At 33.4% G+C, this 26,732-nt stretch overlaps 1 protein-coding gene across 2 annotated transcripts in view; it reads left to right on the top strand.

Annotated features, from left to right (window-relative positions):
* The window catches only part of LOC125076882, a 128,899-nt gene that overhangs the window by 86,839 nt on the left and 15,328 nt on the right, over positions 1–26,732 (top strand). For both annotated transcript variants that reach the window (XM_047688609.1, XM_047688608.1), the window contains 9 exons: positions 10,696–10,902; positions 11,773–11,901; positions 12,281–12,398; positions 12,518–13,213; positions 13,507–15,077; positions 15,268–15,410; positions 15,918–16,115; positions 19,015–19,141; positions 21,720–21,907. In XM_047688609.1, coding sequence (XP_047544565.1) covers positions 10,696–10,902; positions 11,773–11,901; positions 12,281–12,398; positions 12,518–13,213; positions 13,507–15,077; positions 15,268–15,410; positions 15,918–16,115; positions 19,015–19,141; positions 21,720–21,907 — 3,377 coding nt within the window. The remainder of the gene's footprint in view (positions 1–10,695; positions 10,903–11,772; positions 11,902–12,280; positions 12,399–12,517; positions 13,214–13,506; positions 15,078–15,267; positions 15,411–15,917; positions 16,116–19,014; positions 19,142–21,719; positions 21,908–26,732) is intronic.

Genomic DNA, 26,732 nt, shown 5'->3' on the forward strand with positions numbered 1-26,732 from the left:
AAGTAAAACATATACACAAAAATAAGAGCCGAGATGGCCCAGTGGTTAGAACGCGTGCATCTTAACCGATGATTTCGGGTTCAAACCAAGCACCACTGAATTTTCATTTGCTTAATTTGTGTTTATTATTCATCTCGTGCTCGGGGGTGAAGGAAAACATCATGAGAAAACCAGCATCTAATTTCAACGAAATTCTGCCACATGTGTATCCACCTACCCGCATTGGAGCAGCGTGGTGGAATTTGCTCCAAACCTTCTCCTCAAAAAGGAGAGGAGGCCTTAGCCCAGCAGTGGGAAAATTACAGGCTGTTGATGATGTTGATGATGATACACAAAAATCAATTGATTGTATAAAGTTACGAGGTATATAAATATATTACAAATTTTATTAAATCATACAAAATAAGGCGGCACTCGCAAATAAAAATTCATAAAACACTTGAATCGATACAAGACTTGTAAAGCTCAATCTTTCACAATAACATTTTGAATTTAATTGTAGTTGAATACAAAAGTACCCACTATAGCAGTTTACGTTGGAGCACACTGCATGTCATCGTTGAGTTTTACAGGTCGTAACTTGTTTCCATTAGCACCTGGTCGTCAAAGCGAGTGTGATTAATCTAATTTGTCCGTTTTAAACAGGAATTGCTCTTGTCGCATGCAGGGTATTCTTTGAACTGCTCATGACGTCGCCTCCTCGCCCTCACTCAGCGTAATGGTTAACATCACTATTAGTATTTCTAGTATAAAAGCCTCACCCCTTCTCTGACTCTTTCAACTTGTCAATTTGTACCAGGATCGTATTCAACGCCGATTTTTAAATATATGCCGCTTCTTTATTGATAAATTTATTTAAAGGTTTTTTTAGGATTGAAAGTATTTCTTAATTTACTATTATCAAAATCAAATCAGTCATGGTTTCCATGCCTTTTTGTTTGTTTTGATTTACGTTATTTTTGATGTTTCTGATATTGACGCAGCATCACAATAAAAATTTCAGGATTATTGCTGACTATATAAATTCAATAATTCTCTATTACTGTAACAGTCTCGTGGCTGTAGGCCTGCTTCATCGACTCGGATTTTGTGCCAGTTGCGTTTAATAAATTTCTGATTGCAAATACGTCACTATAGAAAAGTAATTGTTCTTTGTAGAATGGTATGTTTAATTTAAACGGGTATTTTAAATTATGGTATTGTAAATGAAATATCTACTTCTCGACAAATTTGTAACAGTTATAAAGATAGTACCCATGTTTACTTAAGGATTTGAATAGTCTTCATCATGAATGTTAGTCTCAAAAAATAAGAAATTTTTACTAGATTTTTTAACTTTACTGCTATTAAATGCACAAATCGCCATAGTACACAATAAACACTATTTTGTTAAAAAGAAGCAGCAAGTGACCTTACTGCATCTTACAGGCAACCTAAGCATTTATGCTGTGAGCAAAAATATAAAATCAGTAATTACAATCACCAAATAAACATTTTTAAAAATATGGATATTGATTAAGATTGAAGAGTATCGCATACCTTAATATATATAGATGCTATCCTATAAAAGTGAAAAACGTTAAATACTTCCATATTTATAACTAATATATCTATAATATTGATTTAGCGTCCCCATTGAGTTTAATTAAAACTAATTACGAGGGCTCAACGTTTAGATAGCTGTACGAATCTTCGTTCTAACTAGTAACTAGGGGAGAAATTGGCGTTCGCGACGTCTTCCCCCTAACATCCCCTCACACAGATAATTAACTGCAGATATACCCCATATCGTAGGGTACGATCAAATTTTGTACAACGCTTTTTAAAGAGCGGTGAGCGCTACCGGGAATCGCAGGACCGCAACTGTGATGGGGTTGAAAACATTTGTTAGGGTGAGTTTTTAAACGTACGTGATTATTTAAAAATATATTTGTTATATTTAAAATATATATCAACAAGACACGACCGGCATTGATGATGTAATTATCATACAAACGTATAACTGAATTAATCTTGAATACTTAATATCATCCTCACAAATGTTCCAAATATTTCCATTCTAAAGATTTTTTTTGAATGCTTGATTTGATATGTAACCTTTTATCGTATTCATAAATCAACAGCCACCCTTTCAAATCAGAAATCATCGTAAGAGAATAATCTTGACTTTCACCCTATAATATGATCTGATCTGTATTTACGACCTTTAACACTTTGTTCGGATTCTATAGAAAAAGCGGTTCAATGAAGTTTGGACACTGCGCCATTCAGTTAGGGGATTTAACGGAGCCCGAGTACATACGACGCCAGACGTATAAATCACGCTAGTAATGCCGCAGCATCCGGCGCGTCTCCGCGCACTGTCGAGGAACGCTTGCCTAATATTTACCACTCACCCTAGCTAGGTACGCGACGCCCTCGGCCATGGCAATTGCAGAACAAGGGCGACGATATCATTTATTAATTCACGCTTATTGTTTTTTAAAGTTCCCCGCGTTTCTAAATAAATGAAATCTTTAACGGGAAACTCGTCTGGCTCATTTTAACCAAACAATAAAACCAACTGCAGTTACTGAGACCGCATACTGAGCGCTTTTTATTGACCAAACGACCTATGTATGGATTTTAACCTCTTTTATATATTTTACTTTGAGGGTATATTAATTAGTATGTTTCTGTTGGAACTGAATAGAAAAATATTCTAAAGTAATTTGAATGCAACACGTTTATTTTAATTAGAATTCGAATGTGGAAAAGACTTGCTGAGTTTTCGTCGATCATTTGTGTTAACGCGGTCATGAGTAAATTTAAGCCTTTAAAACAAAATAAGCCAATGCCCAGCCGTTGAACATTTACTGTTGTTTAATTTACTTTAATTAAATCTATTTATCATTTTGGAACTTTACTAACATAATTCTCGGAAAATATAATTTAGAATACTCAATAAATATAATTAACAAAATAACTTAATCACTATCGACTAGCACCGATGTTTTAAAAACACAACACAATCAACAAGCAAACATGACGTTAAAATAATTCAATGTGTTAAAATTATATTTGGCGTTTGGTAACAAGTTTGCTCGTGACAGGTACGCCAGCGGAAGATTTGATGCAACCCCTCTCGACAGTACAACCCTACGTAATATCTTGTTATGACAACATACCTTCAACTTGTATTATTAGATTCAGAACAGTAAAAGTAATATCGTGAAATATTATAATTGAAATACTCGTAACTTTATCATGTAAGTAGTAAGTCAAAACTTACTTACGTATTTACTTAATAAAATTGTCAGCAGCCACTATTTTTGATATCTTACTTATAGTCCAAGAGACCGGGATAGAAGATTCCGTAACTAAAGTAACCGGAATAGTGTTATATTTTAGCATGCGGGAGAATAAATAAAATTTAAGGCGATACATATTACTCCCTACACATTTTTTGTCAATATAACTTGTCATGTACGAATAATAAATATCTTTATATTTTAAAGTATGTTATTCAATCATGAAAACCAACTGATTGAATAAATAAAATTTAGGGTACTTTATTAATAACTGAAAATCAAATACTAAATAAAATTTAGTTTACTCTAGGCTTCTAAACGACGATTTATTTTGATGATGTAATAAATGGTATTGGTATCTCGAGTAAACCAACGGAATACTTTTATTGTGGATAATTGTATCCCTCCTCCTCCTCGAAATCCTCATATTTTCAAGGCGATTAAAAAAAAACATTACTGTCTCATTAATAATTAAACATAACTTTTTAATAAATATATTTATTATTTTGTGTATATGTTTTATATAATTGTATGCATATATATGTTTATTTAATTCATACAAAATAATCGTATTTAATAAATTAAAACTAAATGTTTTAGAAATATTGTTCCATATATATTTAAAATTAAAAATTATTCGTGTTAAGGCTAAACGTATGTGTGTGTATATTATTAACCACCCCTTATTAAGAGCCATACTTTCCACCATTAAAAAATGTTTACCCCGTAATTAAGGTCTTTATTAATGCATGAATTCCACAGAACGACGTTTTTATAGAATAACTTTTATATACAGCCTATAAAAAATAAAAGCGGATATTTTAACTTTAATTTTATTTTTCGTGTATTTATTTATGAGGAGAAAATTGTGTTTGTTCATTTTTATTTATCTATATTAACAAATAAAAATAAAGGTTCGTTTTGTTTCGTTAGCTTTGTTGTTGGAATAGAATTATTATAATGTAATCTAAATTAAATCAGGTTTTTTTATCTAAATATCAGTTAAAATATTTATGATTACAAAACAACTGCTATTATATTTTAATATCTATGTCTATCAAAATATATAACAACTTAAAGATTACGCACATATTTGTTCATTTAAAATATAGAAACGGGAGCAAAACCGCGGGGTACAGCTAGTACCATAATAAGTCACAAAAATCTGACGGCTATCTATATCACATTTTCCTGCATATTACTTTTTGACAATTATTTCAATGCAGAGGAAAGTCAGTGCATAAATGCAAGTTAAACAGTTAATATATACGAATGCGATGATGCAAAACTTGTGCGAACAAAAAGCATAGTTTTTCATTGGCGCGTCGTCTGGCGACGGCTTGAGATCGATAGTGAGGCGACAGGATTCCAAAACACCAATGTTACTGTAGTAATTTAATTAACAATGGTTTTGCATTCTTCTGCATATTTACCGCTTAAAATAAACGTGTTTTTGGGAATCGCTCGTAAACAGCAAACAAGTTTCAGCAAAAACAAGTAAAACTACTAGTTATATTTAAAAAAACTTTTAATGATTGACGGTCCGTGTACAGATCTGCTTCCTTTTCGAGTGGCCTCGAATTTAATTTTTGACAACCCCAAAATTTCTGTTGCTTTTCAATTTTATTTAATATTTATGGCTTTATATTGTATCAATTGGGCACAGATTAAATATATAGTGTCGTGAAATTCGTTAAGGTAGTATCGTAAAATAGCAATATTGTGGTGAGCAAAACTTATATTGAAAAAGATAATAAATTGTAACTAAATATATATTCGCCTGAACACAAGTATTTTAATGACAAAACCAACGATTTTAAAAGAAATTAAAAACTCATTCGTGAAATACATTCAATGATGGCACAGAGATTGCCCAGTGGATGAAAAAGTGTATCTTACCCTTCTACCTCAGCCAGTACTACTGACATTTCTATATACCAGAAGCGTGTCCGCTCTAAACCTTTTTCTTAATAACCACTGCTGAATAAACAGGTATTTCAACAGGGGTATCAGGTTTTTACATTTTACTTTTCTATTAACAGTACACTAAGACAACCGTGAGGGAGTGCATTAGGTTCTGATAACCTATATGCTAAATTTCATGAAAATCTGTTATATAGTTAAGATGTAAAAACTTAACGAATAAACAATCTCACTTTCGCATTTATAATATTAGTATTTTAACCATGTCCCAATCGACCTGGAATTGATATGCGATAGCGAGTAATGTTTCAGCGATATTCCACAATCAACGAAATGATATCATTACCCAACTGAATTACCCATTAATTAGTACACCAAAGAGCAATAAGGGACGCAAACGCTAATCACATTGGCATGCGAGCCACACTAGCACGAAAACGTTAATTTTACTGAGAAATTGGACTACAATTTGAATTTAAAATATCACCGTGATACAACACAAAATTTGCATTATTCGTGCACCCTTCACGGCTCCGCATAAACAATTTCAATGACACTGCTAATGATTTAGGGCGAAAATTAAACTCTCCCTCAACGGTACTGACCATAAATATGTTCACGTCGAAACCCAAATGAGACACATTACAAAGCATAAATTAATGAAAGTACGTCGTTGATTTAAAACGAGATTTAAATAGTGATTATAAATATCATTAAAATATTTTATATCTTTATGTACAGGAATCGCTGTTAAAATTAATGGAAATCGCGAAAAGCTTTTTGAAGATCGCTTGGCCGCCATAATTTCTTGACGAGTGTTCCGTCCTGCCTTGTAGCGAGCGACGAAGCGAAAATTTAGATCTCAGCTAATTGCTTACCTAATTAACACCTCCAATCCGAGTCTAACTTTGGTTTACAGCTATTTATACTTTATATCAAACTGGTGTTTAAATTATATGAAATAAAAAATAAATATTAGTCCTCTGATGTGTTTAAACTTACGAACAACTGTCACTAATACTGTTATGTTCTGTATGTTAATGCTACGAATGAATTATAACCAAATTTAAGGGTCACGTTTTATTTATTATTTTAAATTACATAAAACAAATTGTAAATATCGTTTTGTTTAATCGACCAAAATCAATACTAATTGGAGTTGTGTAAATATCAGAAGTCAATAATATTTAAGAGCCCATAAACCTCGTAGAATTGGGCAAGTAATCCGGTAGTTGATTTATTTGAAAGGGAAACGTCGCTCCCAAGAGTTAGAAAGTTCAATATTGAATCTCAAAATTGCTTTAAGCTGCTGCAGCCGAGCTGATAATAGTAAGTGCTTATTTGGAATGTCAACCTTATAGCACACTCTTAAAGGACGAAATTGCTTGCGGCAGTTTTTTAAGCTAGGTGTTGTTACAGTCGCCATGCTTATTGGCATGTCCTCGGCTCTTTTCTTCGCCTTTAGAAAACCAATAAAATCTTATTAGTCAATCGCCTACAAAAATCCTAACAAAATTTTAAATGAAAGAAGCGAAGTTTATTATTTATGCAAAAATAAACCTGTTACCATTAAGTAAATCAATTAATTAAAAATAGCATATTCACTATTAGATATTCCTGCCGGTTATTTTTGGGATAAAGAAACTTTTCGAACCAGTAATAGCATAACCTTTAAATAACATATGTATTAAATGAAAATTCAAGAATGATTTATTATGCTTGAGAAAATTCTTATTTTAATTGAATACCTACTATTGAAAGCGATTGTCTTTACAAACATAAAATATTTTAAGTATTAAACAATCGCTCGAAATCCAATTTAGCCACAGCTCGTAAATCTTAACCCTACTTACTTCAACCAGACTAAACCAACAACGAAACTTGGAATTCCAACTACTTAATTGACAAAGTTTTGTTCAATTTAAAAACTAGTCGAATTTCAGTAGAACTTGAATTTTTTTACCGATTTAGGTCGCTTGATAAATAAATGATGTCTGATGGAATAATACAAAAAAAACTATATGTAGTATATGTCCAATCTTAACTGTAATACAATTTATCGAAAACAAGAACCGATCTTTAAAAAAACGTTTATTTATTCTAATTATTTATTATACAAATATATTTTTTTTTTTTTTGTAAATCACTAGCATTTACAAATCTAATGTTGTCTTAGATTTTCGCGATTATTACACATTGAAATAAAACTAGTTTTTAACGGATTTAATCGCGTATATTAATCCGTTAAAAACTAGTTTTATTTCAATTTACAAATCTTTCATAATAAGAAAAGATCCCTTTAAAGACCATTAAAATTTAAAACATTTAATCTTAACGTTACGTCCTCTTAAAATATTTATTTTTTTATTAAATGTATCACATACTTTATCACGAATCCTTTTCACGATATTGAAGCAACAGGTGATGATTTTGGGCGAAGATCTTGGGGTAATCTAGGCTTAATGTTGGCTATTCTGGTGCTAATTGATCTTTGGCAAGTTTTTGCATAGCCCGTCTGTGTTGAGAAGACGCTATTCAGGTTGTCAGTATGCGTATAAGCTCGGCATCACTTGGAGGTCGACGCCCGGGGGTGCGCCAGGGGGCGTTTTGCACTTCCGCCTCACTGCACTCATTTCCGCATAAACAGTGCCTACCTTACTGTACCAAGAAATAAGCCTAGGATTATAATGACAATATACAATGTAATTAACATGCATGGCGCCACGATTTTCAACCAAAATCGCGGAGTAAAAATAAATGTATATTTTTTGTTCCTGTATTTTTTTATTTATATAAATATATTTTTTTTAAAACTAAGAAATAGCTAATGTTATATATAACATCGGTAGATTTTGCTACCGAGATATAGATAACGACTAATATACTTGAACCGCATTAGTTAAAGCAGGAAACGCAATTTGAAGTCCCCTTTAAAAGTTTCCAAAGCGGAGGAGTATGGGTGAAATAAAACAAAGGCAGCACGCGCCCGCCGCGGCACTCATACTGAGTGCTCTGCTTTGTGGCAGCCCTGGCGATACAATGCATCGCGCGATACATCTACACGCAGCCCTATCCTACAAACTCCTGTACTAAAGCTTATTACTCTCGTGACATACACACAAATGATATAATTCACTTACATTTAATAAAACACGATTTACACATTTGAATGTCTCTGTGGACTTAAGCTTACATATCTGCGAAAAATTACATTTATGTTATGTATGCTATTATTTTCGATTACAATTGAAATAAAATGCTAATTTTACGTTAACGCTTAGCTATTTAGTATTAATTTCATTAAAAAATATTTTATTTAGTTATCATTATTTTGCATAAACAATATTTTAATCAGTGAAAGAACGAAGAGAACGTTAATTATCTTCACTATATGAACCTAGATTTATGTAAAGACAGTAACAATAGACGGTCGTACACAACATTGTATTAGTATTTATTTGATCGTAAACAAATTCCAATATGTATATGCGAGAACATTTTATATCCTTGTGGCTAGTAAGAACTTGAGAACGGTAGACATCATTAGAGGCAAGCACTAATGAAGCTCTCGATCGCTGAAGATGTAAGAAGCGAGCCATGGCTGCGTTATCAGCGTCTCCCTACTCAAGAGTAACACACAATGCATGTCGTAAACTCGACTTTTTTCATTATACGGACATAGAAAATTCCAGAGAGGTCACAATACTTTATTTAATATGAGCACAACTTATATTCCCGCATTCTATTTTGTAAATAATTGTGTATACTTGGTGGTAGGGCCTTGTACAAACCCGTATGGGTATGTACCACCCACTCATCAGATTTTCTGCCGCCAAGCAGCAATACTTGGTATTGTTGTGTTCCGGCTTAAAGGGTGAGTGAGCCAGTGTAACAAGGGATATAACATATTAGTTCCCAAGATTGGTAGCGCATTGTGGAAGTAATGGATGGTTAATATTTCTCACAGCATCAATGTTTATAATGGCGGTAGTGACCACTTAACATCGGGTGGCCCATTTGCCGGTCCGCCATTTTTATTACATAAAAAAAAGAAGTGTTGTCAAAGTAAATAAAATCCGCTAATCAAACTGCATTTTTATACGCGTGGTACTTACTATACAAGTTTCAATCCCCTATGCACCCTCATCGACTAGGCGACTATAAAACTACATTGAAGCTTAGAAAACATCTAAGTCTAATATTGGGTAGGCACATATTTTTTTACTGCAGCATTTGATTGAGGAAGTATGGCGTAGAACTCAGTGCAGCGCTGAGGGCTTATCGAGAGCTGGCGTGAAAGCGGCTCTTCTTTCAAAGGGGTGCTTTGTGCATGCCACTACAACCACTTTAAAGCAGAGAACATACATCCTCTAATATGAATACTTATAATGAATGCTGTACCAGACGCCAACGGGGCGCTATTTGAAGTTGTGACAAATTATATTCTTACTGCGTCATTTAGGAAAAGAACAGAACCATTTATATTTTTTTAGTAAAATCATTTGTTATTTAACTGACTTCGCCGAAGGTAATTTTATACGCCAGCTCTGAATTTTTGTCATATTTATTTTTACTTTTCATTTATTCAAATATTCGTATTCGTTATATACTCATATAGATGTTAAATACACGTTGAATATTTAATATAATTCATTAAATATATTCTTTATTATTTTAGAAATAAACTTTCTATATTGATTGACTTCCGCAATGAGTTCGGAACTAATTGTGAGTGATAAGAGCAATCGACCTACATAGTTATCGTCTAATTCAGTTCTAATGGTACAGCAAGAGGAAACGTTCTCGAGGCAGACAGGCTTCCAGAGGAAATGAGTCCAATTTAACATTATCTCGGGGAATTGACTGCCAAGACCTTCTTAGCTACCTTTTAAGTTAATTCTACCGTTTTATTATCATCCGCACTGCGAAATAAGTATTAAAATTGTTTCCTTATTGTTATGATATAAAAACAACTGCAATAAACAATATACGAATATTTTATAGTATAAGGCTTACGTTTGACTTTAAATGTTTAAAGGAAAAATATGTATTCCCTCTTTTTTATTACTTATTCACTATTAACCCAAACTCCAAAATTGTATTCATCTGTATCTCTTACCGATATAGAATAATCCAAGATTCTTAGATTTAGCGATATCTCATAATAGCAAACTCGCAAAATGAGACAATATATAATATAATAGAATTATACTATAATGTTATATACTAGAGTTATAACTTGTTATATACTAGAGTTATACATTATGTAACAAAAATAATGTATGTACTTTTAATTACATTATATTTTCACAGGGTATTGATGTTTCATAACATTTTTTTTTTAAATTGTATAGCTTCTACGGCTATATGTTATTTGAAAGCAGAAATGTTGTGAACTTTACCATTGAAGATATACATATTTACTTTGCTTATGTAATGAAATATGTTTCGTACTAACATTACCTTATTTCAATATTTACAGCGGGTGTGACGACGTGCAGCGTTCGTTGGAACTTTTGGACCAGGTGCTAAGTGAATACGACGAAGGCGAGCCCCGGTCATTGGAGGCGCGTGCGCCGCCGACGCCGGCCACTCCGGCTACTCCCGCCACGCCCGCCACTGACGACGATTCGCCACTCGCCGGACACACCTCCGAGGACGATGGATATATGAGCATGAACGGAAGACGGTGAGGCAGATCTATTACCCAAAAATAATTATATGTAGTGATTTACAATATTACTGATTTCGCTTAAAGCAAGATGTTCATGTACCAATGTAAAAACATTCATCTACGGGTATGTGGAACTTAAAATAAGTGTTACCAAGTCACCGGAATACCCATTAAAAACCAGTGGTATCCACTCCGACTTTTAAAACGACATCACAGGATCCCTTGCGCATACTTCCATGACGATTTGACGGTTGGTCCACATTAACAGCCTGTAAATTTCCCACTTCTGGGCTAAGGCCTCCTCTCCCTTTGAGGAGAAGGTTTTTGGAGCAAATTACACCACAATGCTACAATGCAGGTTGGTGGATACACAAGTGGCAGAATTTCGTTGAAATTAGACACATTAAACACATGACACCTCACGATGTTTTCCTTCACCGCCGAGCACGGGATGAATTATAAACACAAATTAAGCACATTCAGTGGTGCTTGCCTGGGTTTGAACCCGTAATCATCGGTTAAGATGCACGCGTTCTAACCACTGGGCCATCACGGCTCTGGGCTCGACTGACGGGTGGCCCGCCTATGCCAATATGCAAGAGTACCCGGAATACAGGAAAGCCTCTTAGTCCCACTGACGATCACGGCGCGGGTAGATGGAACACTGCCATGTGTTACGCGCAGCCTGTAGATAAAATATCAAAAGCAAACCATAGCTAGCTCGGATATTCTAAGCAGAATTCTAATTCACATCATTAATCTACAACGACAAACGAAATATATAATAATAATTCGTCAAACAAAATTCCCTGTGTTGAAACAATGCGAATTACCTATTTGAAACAAAACTAAAGTTATTAATAAAATAATATTATTTAATTTCAGAGCGAAATTCGCGCTGGGTTTCCGACCTACGGAAGAGCGCGAGGAGTGTTCACCACCGGACCCTCCCTCGCCACGCTCACCGCCACCGCCAGAAGAAGCAGAAAGAATAATTTCAACTTTACTTCCAAAGTAATAAACATTCACTTTAAAACTCGGTAGAGCCCTGTGTGAAACCATATTATGAGTATGTTCAACCAACTTCCACTCTTCACTTATTGGAATAAGTTAGCGGTAGACCATGAAACAGCAGTACATTGTATAACTTATACATTGTCATTTCAGGACTAAGTGGTATAATGTATAAGGACACACCTGGTGACACACTAACTATGCAAGAAATGCTTAATACTTCTTAGTGCCAATATCTATCTAGCCAATATCTAACCGGTGGAAACCTTTTAAACTACCCTTTCGTAAACTTTTATCCTAAGTGGCCCATTAGCCAATGTGTATTCATTTTAAATTTAAATATGTATTATACTAAAACTTGTAACAATTTTATTTACAGAGTATCACCTGCAAATTCTGCAAAACGAACAACTTCAGTTGAGCGGTGTGAAGCCGAAGAGAAATTAGACTCGATAATAAGCGTAAACGGAATAACAACCGCGACTCAAACTACGTTTGTGAGTTATTCAGAAGTTTCATAGTTTCCAATAAAATTGCATTTTAACCAATATGTATTTTTCTTTCTGAAGTCAAATGTAAATATATTTATATATTCATGCATAAAAAATAATTTCAGCCGAAAACTAAACACCAACGTCCATACGGGTGGGATAAAGATATTGAAACAAATGGTTTCCAGCTGCAGCAGCCGCCAGTTCCTCCCTATAAATTCTCTTCATTACAACATGGTTCCCGACCGCCTCAATCAGAAGTCATTCCAACATGGCTTCCTCCAAGGCACTCCGCAGCTCCGCCCATTAATTTAAAAAAATCACCAAGTTTTGAGAATCCACCTGTGTTTCCTTTCATGGGCTTCTCAAGCGATTTTAATGACAAGCCCTATAATGAACATCCAGTCACTATATACCCTGGACCAAATATACAATACAATCGACAATCTCACTCTCCAACATACAAAATATCGCCCTCGAGTATCACCAAAACTGTCGATAAAAAGAACAATGGTAAACGTGATAGCAAATCGGAAGAAGAATTACTATCGCCCAAAAGCAAAATACCTCCGCGGACTCTCGCCAGTTCTATGGAGAGGCATAGAGAAGTGTGTAGAGGATCATCGGAGGACATAATGGAGAGTTGCAAGATGCGAGGTTCGAATAGGAGTAACGACGAAGAACATTTTTCAGACGATTCGCTGGAAGAGTCGTTTCCACCGCCACCGCCCGCAGTTAGCACGCCTTCGAAACGCAATTCCATAGCCTGGGAAGTGTCTCTCGATGGTGATGATCCATTACTCACGCCAGGAAGTACAAAGGTAAATTAGACTACAATTATTTACATTGTATAATTCCTAATGTTAATCTGTACTATAGTAAAATTTGTCAAAAGTTTCATTAGTATTTATAGTTTAATCGTCTATCTAAAATTGACATAAACCTATTTCGCAAATATGCGTTATAATATCAATGGTATGTTATTAGTAAAAGCTTTATCGAGAAGTATAAAATTGCACTCAAAATTTCAACATTTATACAATAATAATAATGATTCAATATGTGATATAAAATTTAATAATTGTTTAATTAATGTCAAGTGTCATTATTATAGGTTATAGGAAGGAGAAGAAGAAAATCTGGAGACCAATCACATTCAAGCACAAGCTCTATACCTCAAAGAGTAGACGATGATTGGGGTGAAGAGTATTGGCCGCCACCACCGCCAATATCTCAGTGTGAGCCCCTAGCTTCACCTATTTCTGATGCAGAAACCGAACATCGTCGTGCTCAGGATCTTGCCTCAGGCACTTATGTTATTCGAAAAGGAAAGAATAGAAAGCAGTTACCGAGCTTCAATAAGAATGCAATTAATAAAGCACAACCTAACGCCAATAATCTTTCACAAAGTCATAGTTTGAATAGAAGTTTTGAGAAATCTATAGATGGTTCGAGTATTTCAATTAGTGGATCAGGATCTGTTGGTTCCTATAATTCTAGGCCGAGTTCAGACTTAAGTTTACCCCAATCAAGGTATAGTGCTGATTTGAACTCGAGGTTGAGTCGTGAATTAAATACGCCAAACTCTAGATATAGTATTGATCTTTGTACTCCGAATTCTAGATTAAGTAAAGAAATTACTTCTCCTAAGTCAAGACTAAGTTTGGATCTCAACAATGCCCAAGATAGATACATCAACCCTGAGTATTATGGTCATAGTCCTAAAAGTAGACAGCTAAATAGTGATAAAACCGTTATTTGTTCCAAGAGTAATAGTACTCAAAGTAAATTATCTCCACAGAATAGGTTTACTGATTTCAAAAAATATTCTTCTACTTTTGATAACATCCAATCACTAATTAAAGAAGGTAAAGTAGAAGAAACACCGCAGACGGAATGCAATGAAACTGTTAGCGAACTTTCAACTGTACCTCCCAATATGGTACGAGTAATATCTCTACCAAGCCTAGGAGCTGAAGGAGATAGCAACAGTGCAAGCCGTCAGGCTCTTATAACCACCGTTGAGGAAGAGGAAGACCAGGAAAGTGGGGAACCAGGATCAAGCGGTGAAACATCACCACTTCGCAAAATTGAAAATAATATTAGTGCTATACTTAGCCAAGGTCGGGACCAAAAACATTTTACTCCATATTTACCCAAAGACTGGAATATCCATAAGGACGAATACTGTGATGATATATCTAAAGATATCTTAGAAAACAGTTTCCGCTATAGCTCTAGAGAGAAACAAAAGAGACACGACATTCAAAAATCTTCAAGCCACAATGAAATTCAGACTCAGAGGTCAATTGAGCGCCGCGATCGATCGTCAGGAAGGAGGTCAAATAGTATGCACAAATCTACCAGTGCAAAAGATGTTCCAGTGGGTCTTATAAGGCAACCTTCTTCCTCTGATTCTGCAGTGTCTAGTGGCGGAGATTTCCCTCTTAATGTACAAATAGTTGAACATTCCTACAGACATAATCAGTTGCCACCATCCCCGAGCATGGGTCACGAAATGGGACCTTTACCACAAACACCAGAATCTCCAAAGTTTCCACCTTTACCACCGTCGCCAGTGCAAGAGGTAGAGGACGAGTACACTGAAATTATGCAACCTACGGAAAGACGTCATGGGAGAAAAGCCGACACTCTACCGACTCCAACAATGGAATCCAGAAGAAGGTATACAAAAGTGTGCTTTATTAAGAAATACTTTGTTATTATCATGTTGGTTTCGACAAGTTATTTTAGCGTAAAAAGAGACATTGTAAAATCAAAGTTTATGCTTATCATAAAATCCACTTTCTTTTATTCTTGTAGATTGTTACATACGTTTCGATAAAAATAAAATTTATTTAATCGTCGTTTACAGGCCATCAGAACCCCCAGCAGTGCCTCCACACCGCGATACTACGAACAGTCTTAAAACGAGGTCGATGGAGACTAGTTATAATAAAAATAGAAGAAACAGTAATTTCAAAAGTGGCTCTACCGACAGGCGTACACTACCTACTGGTAAGAAAAGTATTTGTTATTTTATTTTACCATCAAACAGCAATGCTTAGTATTGTTGCGTTCTGGGTTGAAAAGTGAGTAGTCAGTGTAGCTACAGGGACAGCAGACATAACATGTTATTTCCCAAGGTCGGTAGAGCACTGCGATGTAAGGAATGTTTAATATTTCTTATACCTACCAACGTCAATCACTATAGGCGATGGTGTGACCACCGTCGCCCGCCCGCCTACCTTTTATATAGAATAAAATTTGCTCTCTATCATACATCACATCATATAACAAAAATTAAAAATAGAAGTACAAACAGCATAAATTATAGTCTTATTCCAGAAAGAATAAAAGTAATCATTTCGACCACGAGCAATACTTTTTAAATCATAATATATGTATATTTCTTTAGTCCTCATATATTTGTGCTTGCGGTATACAATAAATAATATTAATATTAACAATGCATTTTACAATAAATCTTTCGGAATGTTTAAACACGTCATACGAATCTTTCAGACACGGGGGCGAGCGGTGCCAGACGGCGAACTCTCCAGCGCCAGAGCCGCGAAGCCAGCGTGCGCGGCCAGCTGCAGACGTCGGCGAGCCTGCCCGAGACGCCGGTGTTCGCCCGCGGCTGCGACGTGCCGCGCACGCCGCCGCGGAACTCCACGGGCACGCCGCGGAGCAACGTCGTTAACTCTATGCAGACTATAGGTTTGATTACTATATTCGCTTGTTCTTACAATTGTTTTTATAAAACAGTATATCTATCTATCTATTTCACTTATTTTTCAAAAAGTTTTTTTTTTTTTTTAATTCAACTTATAGCCTACTTTCCGCTAGTAACAATTCGTGGAAATAACGTAAGGCAGATACATCTCACCAAGCTATGTTAAAAAAAAACATAATTATATCTCTATTTAATCAAGTTGTGGAAAATACTAAACAATCTTAAAAAAATAACTTTATATGTTTTTTTTTTTTATTTAAAAGAACATAGTTATAATTTTTTATTAATGTTATTATTATTAAGTAGTAATAAGACATCTCGTCAATTTGATAAAATATTAAAACTTACTAACAGTTACGTGTTGGTAGGGTTTTGTGCAAACCCTTTGTGTTCTGAGTACCACCATCTCATCTGATATTCTACGAGCACAAGAGACGTAAGGAATAGTTAATATTTCTTAAAGCGTCGATGTCTAGGAGCCGTGGAGATCACTTAACATTAGGTAGCCTAATTGCCCGTCCCGCCTTTACTTTTAAAAAAATTATATGTTTTCATCTGTAGAAAATAAATTGCAAGGACAAAATTTTATATTGTTATCTCGAAGGGAATCACAGTATTTCCTCTTTTTTAAACGTTACTACTATAATAAAATATATCTCAACACAGTTTGCTTAAATATATAATTACTTAAAAATATAAGCAAAATAAACGGGAAAACAATAAGTTAATATATATATTTCTCTTATATGTTAGTTTTACATCCTGCCACTAAGATACCTGTACACGTTTCATAGGTTAAGGTTAAGTTAAGGGCGATTATTGCAATAATATATGCAAATAATAAATATGTAATTGAAACTGGTAAGAGCCATTACAGTTTCCTAAATTTGTGTTTTGATCTCTATATAAAATAAATAATGTTATCAGAACCTGACAAATAACCTCTAAAACGCGAATGTTATCAGACAAGGAACATATATAATAGTTTGAACACCATTTATAGAACTAAAAAATTCGAAAGCGTTTTAGAAAACCATCTCTGAACATAAAGCATCTCAGTCGAAACTACCAAATCTATGTATAATATAAAACAAAGTCCTGTTCTGTTTCTTTTTTTTGGCCCAAGTGGTCATTATTGATCCTGCGACATCACTAGACAATCATTAAACCATTACGCTATTGATGCTTCGAAGTCTGCCTGTATCTCTTTACCCATCTCTGTTCTTCTTTCTTCTTCTCAAACACACAAAGCATTTTACGATACGATTTTCATGAATAGAAAGAGCAACAAACGAGGAAAGTTTTTTCATATATTTAGTTAGTCACATACTTAGTTATTAAACTAATTTTATCTATTACATATTACATTTTCTCCGATTAATTTTTAATTCTTATTCAGGTAAATATATTAGTCATCTTGGAAGTTTAGTGTCTTTGACACTATAACATTCGAATGAACATTTTAGAAGATAAATCGTTTCCAAAATTATCTGCAACGAAAACATCGGTCGTTGCGAAACGGATAGTCAGGTTTCACCCTTAGTTTACTTAATTGTTACTTTAATTCTAATTTTATTTTGACATAAGGAACAAAACAATAAATCAATATAATATATCTATTAAATATTCTCTTGCTAAATAGAATTCTCATTTTCTTTATTAACAAATTGCACCTCTGCAAAGCCGGGGCGGGTCACTAGTTGATAAATAATTTCAGGAACTACGGGTCCAATACACAGTTACTTGTTCTTTTTTGTTTATAAAACTTAAAATAACTTGTAGAGTAGATGATGGTGCCTGTTATTTCAAATCACTCGTCATTGAAACCGAAATACAACAATACTAATTATTGGAGATTGTCTGTAAAATATCTGAGGAGAAGTTGATACTTTTCCAGACGGACTTACACAAACTCCTAGTATAATCGTAAATGTAGTCTCAATTACAAATATTAGTTCTGCAGAAGAAGTTCGTGTAAACGTAAAATAATTTTCCAAAAATTGTGGCGTACATACAAAAATTTAAGTATTTAAAATAAACATGTGAACTCACTACCCAACTTAAATATATTAAAGAGTGGGTAATTATTGAAACAATATGAAACATAATTAAATATACAATGTCTTCTATTTCGCTTTTTCGTATAAAGATATATTATACAAAATGCAACAGATTTTTGTCTTCGGTTTTTCATAGATCTTTAGGATTTTGTAAGTGTATATGAATTTAACTTTTTTCATTTTATCATCGCTTTTTTCTTCTTCCTATGGGGAAGGGAATATAATATAATATATCCATTCATTGGCAGTTTTCAAAATACGGTCACTTGGATATTTTGTCCACTAATTTTTATTATTTGTTCACATTGGTCACACATTATTCACATTTGTCAAAAATTAATATAAGAATATTGTGATAAGTAGGTAATTTCATGTAGACTCATAAAACCACTTTTGAATCAACAAAAAGTCATGTTAGAGTGTTGAATTAAATGTATAGATAAACCGATTTGGTAAGTAGATTCTATCGAGAAGAACCGGCAAGAAACTCAGTAGTTACTCTTACTCCACCATTTTGATTAGAGTATGTTCATAAAGTACATTTAAATGTATTTATAATTGTCCTGCCTAAAAATCAACAAATACTAAATCCACGCTTTTTTATTATTGATATAATCTTGTATTAAATATAATATGCCTTATTTATTTATGTTTAAAAAAAACAATTCAATGATTTCCCTTCCTGTTTTACTTCCTGAGAAGGATGTATTAACTTTGAGAAGTCGGAAACTAGGTGTTATCAGTTTTCCTTTGTTGTACGTATACTACTACAGATGTTTAGATGAATTAGTAATATTTAATAACTATTTATCACTTTTAACAGGAAGCAGTGCTACATTAGGAGGTTACGGCCGTGGGTCTGTGATGGGCACATCAGGAGTCTGCACTGGCGCGGACTTGCTTCGTTTAGGTGGACCGCCGCGAGGATGGTACCCTCGTCAGAGACATAGGTAATTATCAGAACATCATTTTGTTTATTATCATAATTCATATTCGCATCTATTTAATATTAATGCAAAGCAGGCTCTCGATTAAATAACACGAGTAAACTCGTACGAGTACGGCTCTCAACGATTTTTTTATTTTAAACTAAAATAATTAAATAGGTTTTCTTATCATAATAACAGAAATCAATCAGTTAATGACGAAAATGTCCAAGAAGTAATTTAGCTGACTACGCAGGACATATTATAATGTGCAAGAGTGTGCGCAAACCTAACGCACTCTTTATTTCATAATCCAATGGAACAGCAATTCGATACCACCAGTTAGAGTTCAGGCGTATGACCAAAAACTTTAGTTACGTGCTTTCCAATGCACAATGTTAACTGACTTACTGACTGACTGACAACTTGAAAACTTCGGGCTGATACTGAGGATATCTAACTGAAAAATCTAATTGCATTTTAATGGCCCGACGAAGGTTTTGCCGGACCTCGTGATCAGACTCGTTAAATAGGAAAATGATAGTTAGTTAGTATAGATAAGTTGATACACATGTAGATGATAAGTCTAATGGAGTTAATGCATCTTAATACGTCTAGAAAGGAACACAACTGTCTATCCAGAGTCTGGAAATTGTCAATGTTTGCAAGTGCATACTACTACTTGTACTGGAGTCCGTGAAAATAGGTAGATTCCCGAAAAAAAACCCTGTCTGAATATAGTGCCTATACATTTTTATCCATTAAGGCGCATTAGAACAGCGTAGTGGAATAAAATTCAAACCAAATTTTTAAAAGGAGAGGAGACCTTAGTCGCTGTGGTGCGTTATAGTTATTCGTTCTCAATAAAATAAACTTAACCAATATAACCTATTTTGTGTATTTTGATGTATTTACTCTTAGTTGTTTTATACACACCAAGGCATCTTGTCAGCACGAGCGTCACTCACTAATGCACGCCAATAATCAATTTAAAGTACCGCAGGGCGCACCTATAAACCATACTGATTACGGCTTCTATTAATATATAAATTAATCTACAAAACAAAGATAAATGAAGGTGCAGGAAATGCCTACTGAAGTTAACGATTCTTTTTGAAGCAAAATCAATTGACTCATGAAATTTATCTCCGGATTACAACAAACCGCATACATATACAGCGTATTCCAATCGTAGTGGAAATTAAAAAAACCTTAGGGTTACGTATTTAATACGATTTCTTAATAGCTCAGCTATGTTGTGCACAACTTTTGAGTTTTTGATTAATATATACTTTTTCATAATAACAATGCTACACTAAACTACTTATACTTACTTAAATTTTAATTCTAAAGTATTAAAAACATAAATATCATAGATTAATCCAGTTCATATTGTTTATTTGGTTTTGTCCTATTGTGACTGGAATAGGCTATTATAGTTGATAACATTCGCTATTTCTGGATTATTTTAGTCAACGCCATAGTGTTCGTAAAACTACAATTGAATAAGTTAGACATTGACATTGAAACTTAGTCGTATGCGTCTCACGAACGCCACTCACTGGACGCCACACGCATTGCAAACTTCTTGCACAATTATCATTTTTATCAACGTCCGGCGTTTCTATGCGATTCTATGTAAATACATATAAAGAACTATCTGAACTGCTATTTATCAAAACATACGTGCGATGCACATCCAAAGATGGTTTCAGATGGGTAGGCATGAACTTTATATGGCTGCACTTACACTCACTGTACTAGATCTAGTTCTTAGAATTCTAACCAATGACTGCGGTTTCAAGTCTAGGCAACCAATGTGCATAATTAACGACTCAGTTGTGAAAAAAAACCCGCGTGTCACTGCTGTAATGCGGATAGGTTTTGGAATAGGCGCCAAACCTTAACCTTAAAAGGAAAAAAAACCCTTATCTTAGCAGTGGGACATTTACAGGCTGTTACTATACATTAAACACACTCACTCACACTGTCTTATTTGTTATTAAGAACACTATTATTAACAATATTAGTTTCTCAGAAATTAGTAATATTAACTTTCACTGATGAGATCGGTTAAGTGTAATTTTTATCCCCCGGTTCGGTGGATACCAGTAACTACAGTTCGACGGGTCCGAATGGAACCTACTGCCTCACTCACACAGTATATAGATCTCAAGGTATTGAATTCTGAATCGTAGCACGTGGAGATAAAGTTTTAACGTCTAATATCTTTCCGGTCGGTATCCCATCGAATTATAAGAATGAGTTAACAGTGAATGGACCTATAATATACCTAATATAGTTAGTATACGTACAAGTGTACTAAATAGGTATCCTGCTTAGTTAACTAGTCCTTGAAATTCAGAGAATAAAAATAATTTATTAATTAAATATTAAATAAATATTTCCGCCTCTAATATTAAAGTAAAAATAATACGCAGACATTTTTTATAAATATAAGCGATTATTTTACGCATTTTTTTAAATAAAAAAAAATAATTTCTTACGCAAGTTATAATCTTGGTGATTTTAATTTCTGATAAGAAAACATCATTTATTATTCTCATCATATATATTGAGTATATTTTTGTTATTTAAACAGGCCAGCTTCCACCGAGCATTTGGACAGAATAACAACTTCGTCGAAGATGGTGGCGGACCATCCCGTCTCGTGGGAAACTTCGGGCGCAAGAAAACCCCTTACTCTACCTCCGAACTTAACGCCCAAGTTCTTTCAGAAGTCACCCAGAGAAGCACTACGAAGAGTTACAAGTCTATTAATACGAAAAGGTAATTAAAAGGATTTTTTTTTTTATTTTATAAATTTCAACAATTTTGTCTTTTTGTAAGTTTTACTTACACAGACATTTTATCATTTTTTATGTGAAACTAAAACAGAAATACTCGATAAAGGAAGCATCTAAATTACACATTTAATAGCACATTTATAGTTTAAGAAATACTGTGCTATATAATATCGTAATGTAATTATATTACAAATTTACTGACTTTATTGTCATTCGATAGTAAGTTAGTAACGGCAATTGTTTTTATGTTAATATTAAGCACTTTCTTTACATCAAAAATTAGGTTTTTACAAAAAAATGGGAAGTAAGCAGTTATTAGACTCTCTCTCTTTAATCCGGCATAAAAATAAATTTAAATCACTCGAAAATAATTGTACATATTAATATAATATAACTAAAATAATATCTACCTAAAAACATAAATAAATAATTTATTTACATAATAATTAATAACATTAAGTCCTTAAATATATACAAATATGAATTAAAAGGATTTATATCTACCTATATATTAATGAGCTTATATTGTATACTCTATCTACTCGCTCCTTAGTCGACTTTGCAGGTCATTGAAATAAATACTATTTGCAATGAAAATCGATAAACTTAAGATAGTTATTTAAGCTTATATTTATAGTTATGTAAGCATATCTTGTACTTGCTACAATGTGTATCTAAAAAAATAATAAGTATTGTAATTACATTAGGGATTCAGCGGTTTCAGAGTTTCCCTTTAAATAACTACTATAATGACAAATGTTTAAAAACGATACACACATTAAAAAAGTAAGAAGTCAAACATATTCTCTATATAATAGAACACATAGGTACATAAAATGGGCGAAACGATTCCTTGCCGTCTACAGTCATTCAACGCACACATAGGTTTAAAATTAAGAAAATGTAAGAAAATGGCAGCAGTTTTTTATAATACTATAGAAATTTTATTGTTTTTGTTTTGATTATAGAATAATAACGTAACCAAAATATTCAATAATAATTGAATGAAATGTATAAGCAATTAATTAAATGTTATGTGATAATATTTTAATTTAAATGAATATAACAATGTACAGTAAATAAGATATTTGGCAATATTTTATTGATCATGCTTTATATTATTTATTCTGTAATATATAGAGGTTAATTCAATTTGTAATTGTAAAACACCATGTATTCATATACAATACAATTTTAGGCTAACCGCTACAAATTTTACTTGAAGTAAAAACTTCAAAGTAATAAAGATGTTGCAAACTAATTATCTTTACCTAATATATACAACTATTATTTAAAAATAATTAAATACTAAATCAGATCTAAGACAATATATTAAAATATAAATAATGATAAAAGTATAAATAACGCAAGAAATTATTCGATTTTAAACGGATTCTTTATTTCATTCTGACATGATCGAACAAATTAAGAGGACAAAACTTCACTTGGTGGAAAGGCTTTGTGCAAGCCCTCCTGGGCAGACAGCAACCATTAATCATGTTTTTTACCACTAAACAACACTATCTTGTATTGTGGTGTTCCAATTTCAAAAAGAGTTAATCAGTATAACTAGCCGATCATTGGAAAAAAGAGACTATGTCTCTTAAGAAATAGTCTCTTTTTTCCAATGATCGGTGCAGCACTTAAATTTCAAATTCTAATATAATCACCATTTCAGAGAGTTTAATAATGCCCCAAATCTTATTAGGTATTAGAAAATCAATTTTCGTTGACATATGGCACAAATCCCATAATTACATCAACAATATTTAGATATATCTAAAATATAAAATTAAATATAAATAACTTTGAACACTGTATACTACACATATATTAAATATGAATGTTACATTTTACTACTTTATTGGTAGCTGCGATATGCCAAGATTTATAAGAGTACAGTTTTTAAATAAAAATATATCTCAGTGTTATCACAATTAAAATGTTTATCATAAGTGCATCATAATTAACATTTTAATCGTACTACATCCAAGTAATTCAAACCATAATTACAAGGTTTACCAAATAAATCAGAGATGGAAAATTTTACATATAAATCTGACGTCATAACGTAGCTACTATGTAAAGTACTCCGCTCTCGCACGGATGATTACGTTACAAGATGTAAACACGTTACACCCACCTTCCTTGTCATTTATATAGGTATAGACAGAGTTAAACTAAAAATAAAATCTATTAAAATTGCAAGTTTTAATATCGCTGCAACGTATTGTAGTAATTGTTTTAAATATTAATACAACAAAGCAGACTACCTAATATCTTACTTTTAAAATTAATCGTAAAACGTAACCGCTAGTCATAAAAAAATAAAATAGTTTCTACTGATCCCAAGAGATGGCGTTACCGTACTATATTCAAAGGTTTGAACTATTGAAACATTGTTTATATTCGTTAAAAAATTAACATATTTAAAACATAATCAACACATGAATTTATTTTATATTTCAAATGCGATATAATTATAGTTTTGTAACTTGTTTGGGATTGAAAATAGCTATTTTGTTAATATTAATATTTAAAATACTTATTATATTGTAATGACTCATAATAATTTTGCTATACATATAAATATATTATTTTTGAATATGTATAGAAATGCCGGAGACTGACGTCAGAACAAACACGAACTGTTTCGTGTACCCAATTAGTGAATGTTAATATGGTACCCTACCACCTGAGAAGGCTGATAAAAACTTGTCGAATTATTATGTACAATTATTCATTTTTAATCTCATTAAGACATAAATAATAATTTTACTAACAGTACTTTATAATATACATTTTATAAAATAAAGAGTCCGTGAAGTTTATTCAATTTGTTCCGCAACATAAAAGTAATTTGCAGGATATTTAAATGTTTCACTTAAGCTATCGAATAGTGTGTGGACTCAAATAGTTATGTTATTGTTCCAATCGAAATAATAAACCTACGCGTTCGTCCCGCAGAACAATAACACAATAAGGCGCTAACAATTGGTTAGGGGACCTCAAAAGTTTGGCGGCACAATAGCATCCAGCATACAATAGCGACTCAGTTACCTGCGGCATCAATATGTGCATAATAGTAAGCGTGCAGTGAATCAGCCGTCAGTCGTTAGCCCTGCCTGCCTGTCGGCTGCTCGTGACTCACCTCGTATACCGCGAGGGAGGATGACAGTACGAGTGTACCGGTTAAAAGACTCGACTTAGCCATAATTATCGTCTACTTCTAAACATATTGACTTCTGATAGACACATACCGTCCCAAAAAACTCCCTGAATCGCTCGACTATGTGTTTCTTATGTGACTATGATTACGATTATATGATATTTCGTATTTTTAATGTGTTCTTGAAGAATTAAAGTGATATGTACATAGCGTATGGTCACAAACCGGTCACTGCCAAAGATGGCAACCGGTCAGGCTTTGAGGCCGGCAGTCGGCCGCGCTGGCGCCCTACATATGACCACTCACAGTACCATTCTGCTCTCATAGAAATGCTCATTACTCGGACGATGTAGGTATAATTCTTAATTCGAATGATGTGCAACTTTCTCTATATGTACCAACAAAACTTTCATGGAGACCTTTCTTGCAAATTCTTTGGATTCAAGCCAGCACTTTAATTTTTCATTTGACTTTACCGAGTGGCTGAAATTAAGCTTTGACTCATTTTTGTTATATTTATATTTTCTTAACACACATTAGTTGGTCATGTCGTAGGTATGAAAAAAATGTAACTAAAGTTACATAAATATATTTATATCGAGAGATAACAATACTGATACTGGGTTCATATCAAAACGATTATGTCCTACAAAATTGAGCACTTTTAACGATCAATAACAAGCAAGCCATTTCACCGACGTAAATTATAAAATACTCATAGTCAGTATTATCAAAGGAAGTATGTATGTATGTGTGATCAAATGCACACTATATCGCAACGGAAATTAGTTTCAGTGATATACGGCTGTTAATAAAAAATGTACATAAAACACTTAGAATTAACTTATTTATAAATTAATACTACTCTATTAATAACTAGATTATCTATAAAAAGTAAGTACAAAATTTCTCTTAAATAAATAAAAATATATAGTTAAATTTACACAATTTCTTAAGTTTAACGTATAGTAAATATATTAAGTATCTATTTAATTTTGTTAAATTGTATCCCCCATACTCATTATTCTGGTGCTAGTCCCTTCTGCGCATTGTTAGTGGTTCGCGACGCGCATGCAAATGGCGACACATCCGTCTTCAACCAAATCTATGACTACATCCGGTCGTTGTGACGGTCTAACGTAAAAGCTTCTCATATTACATTATTCGATCGCAGTGCAGCCATATTGTTCAATAACTTTAAAAATTCTACTTTTTGGTCTTTCGTGGGAATGATATCAATCCAATAATATTTGTATTAGATTATTCCAGGCTTCTCACGACGACGCTGTAAGCCGTATATTTTATAAACAATCAGAAGTACGCAGACGCATTAGTGACTATTACATCAGAAGTTGAAAAGCGGTTTATTTCATAAATGTGTATAGCGCTTCTATAAGTGCGTGGTTTACAAGCGAACAACGTAAAAGCTTTTATGGACATGACTGTCGTCAACTATCAAGACCATATGGTGCAATACTGTCGCGTAAAAAAGTCCTTTGCTTTTTTAGCCTTAGGAGCGCCATTCTTAGCACATGATGTAGCAATAAAATAGCTTACCCATAATAAGCTACTGTGTAAGATTACCGTGTAAGCAAATTACGAGAGAATGCCATGCTCCTTAGATAACACTTCTTTTTGT

This window comes from Vanessa atalanta, chromosome 3 (assembly GCF_905147765.1).
Source record: "Vanessa atalanta chromosome 3, ilVanAtal1.2, whole genome shotgun sequence".
In the NCBI taxonomy this organism is placed as follows: domain Eukaryota; kingdom Metazoa; phylum Arthropoda; class Insecta; order Lepidoptera; family Nymphalidae; genus Vanessa; species Vanessa atalanta.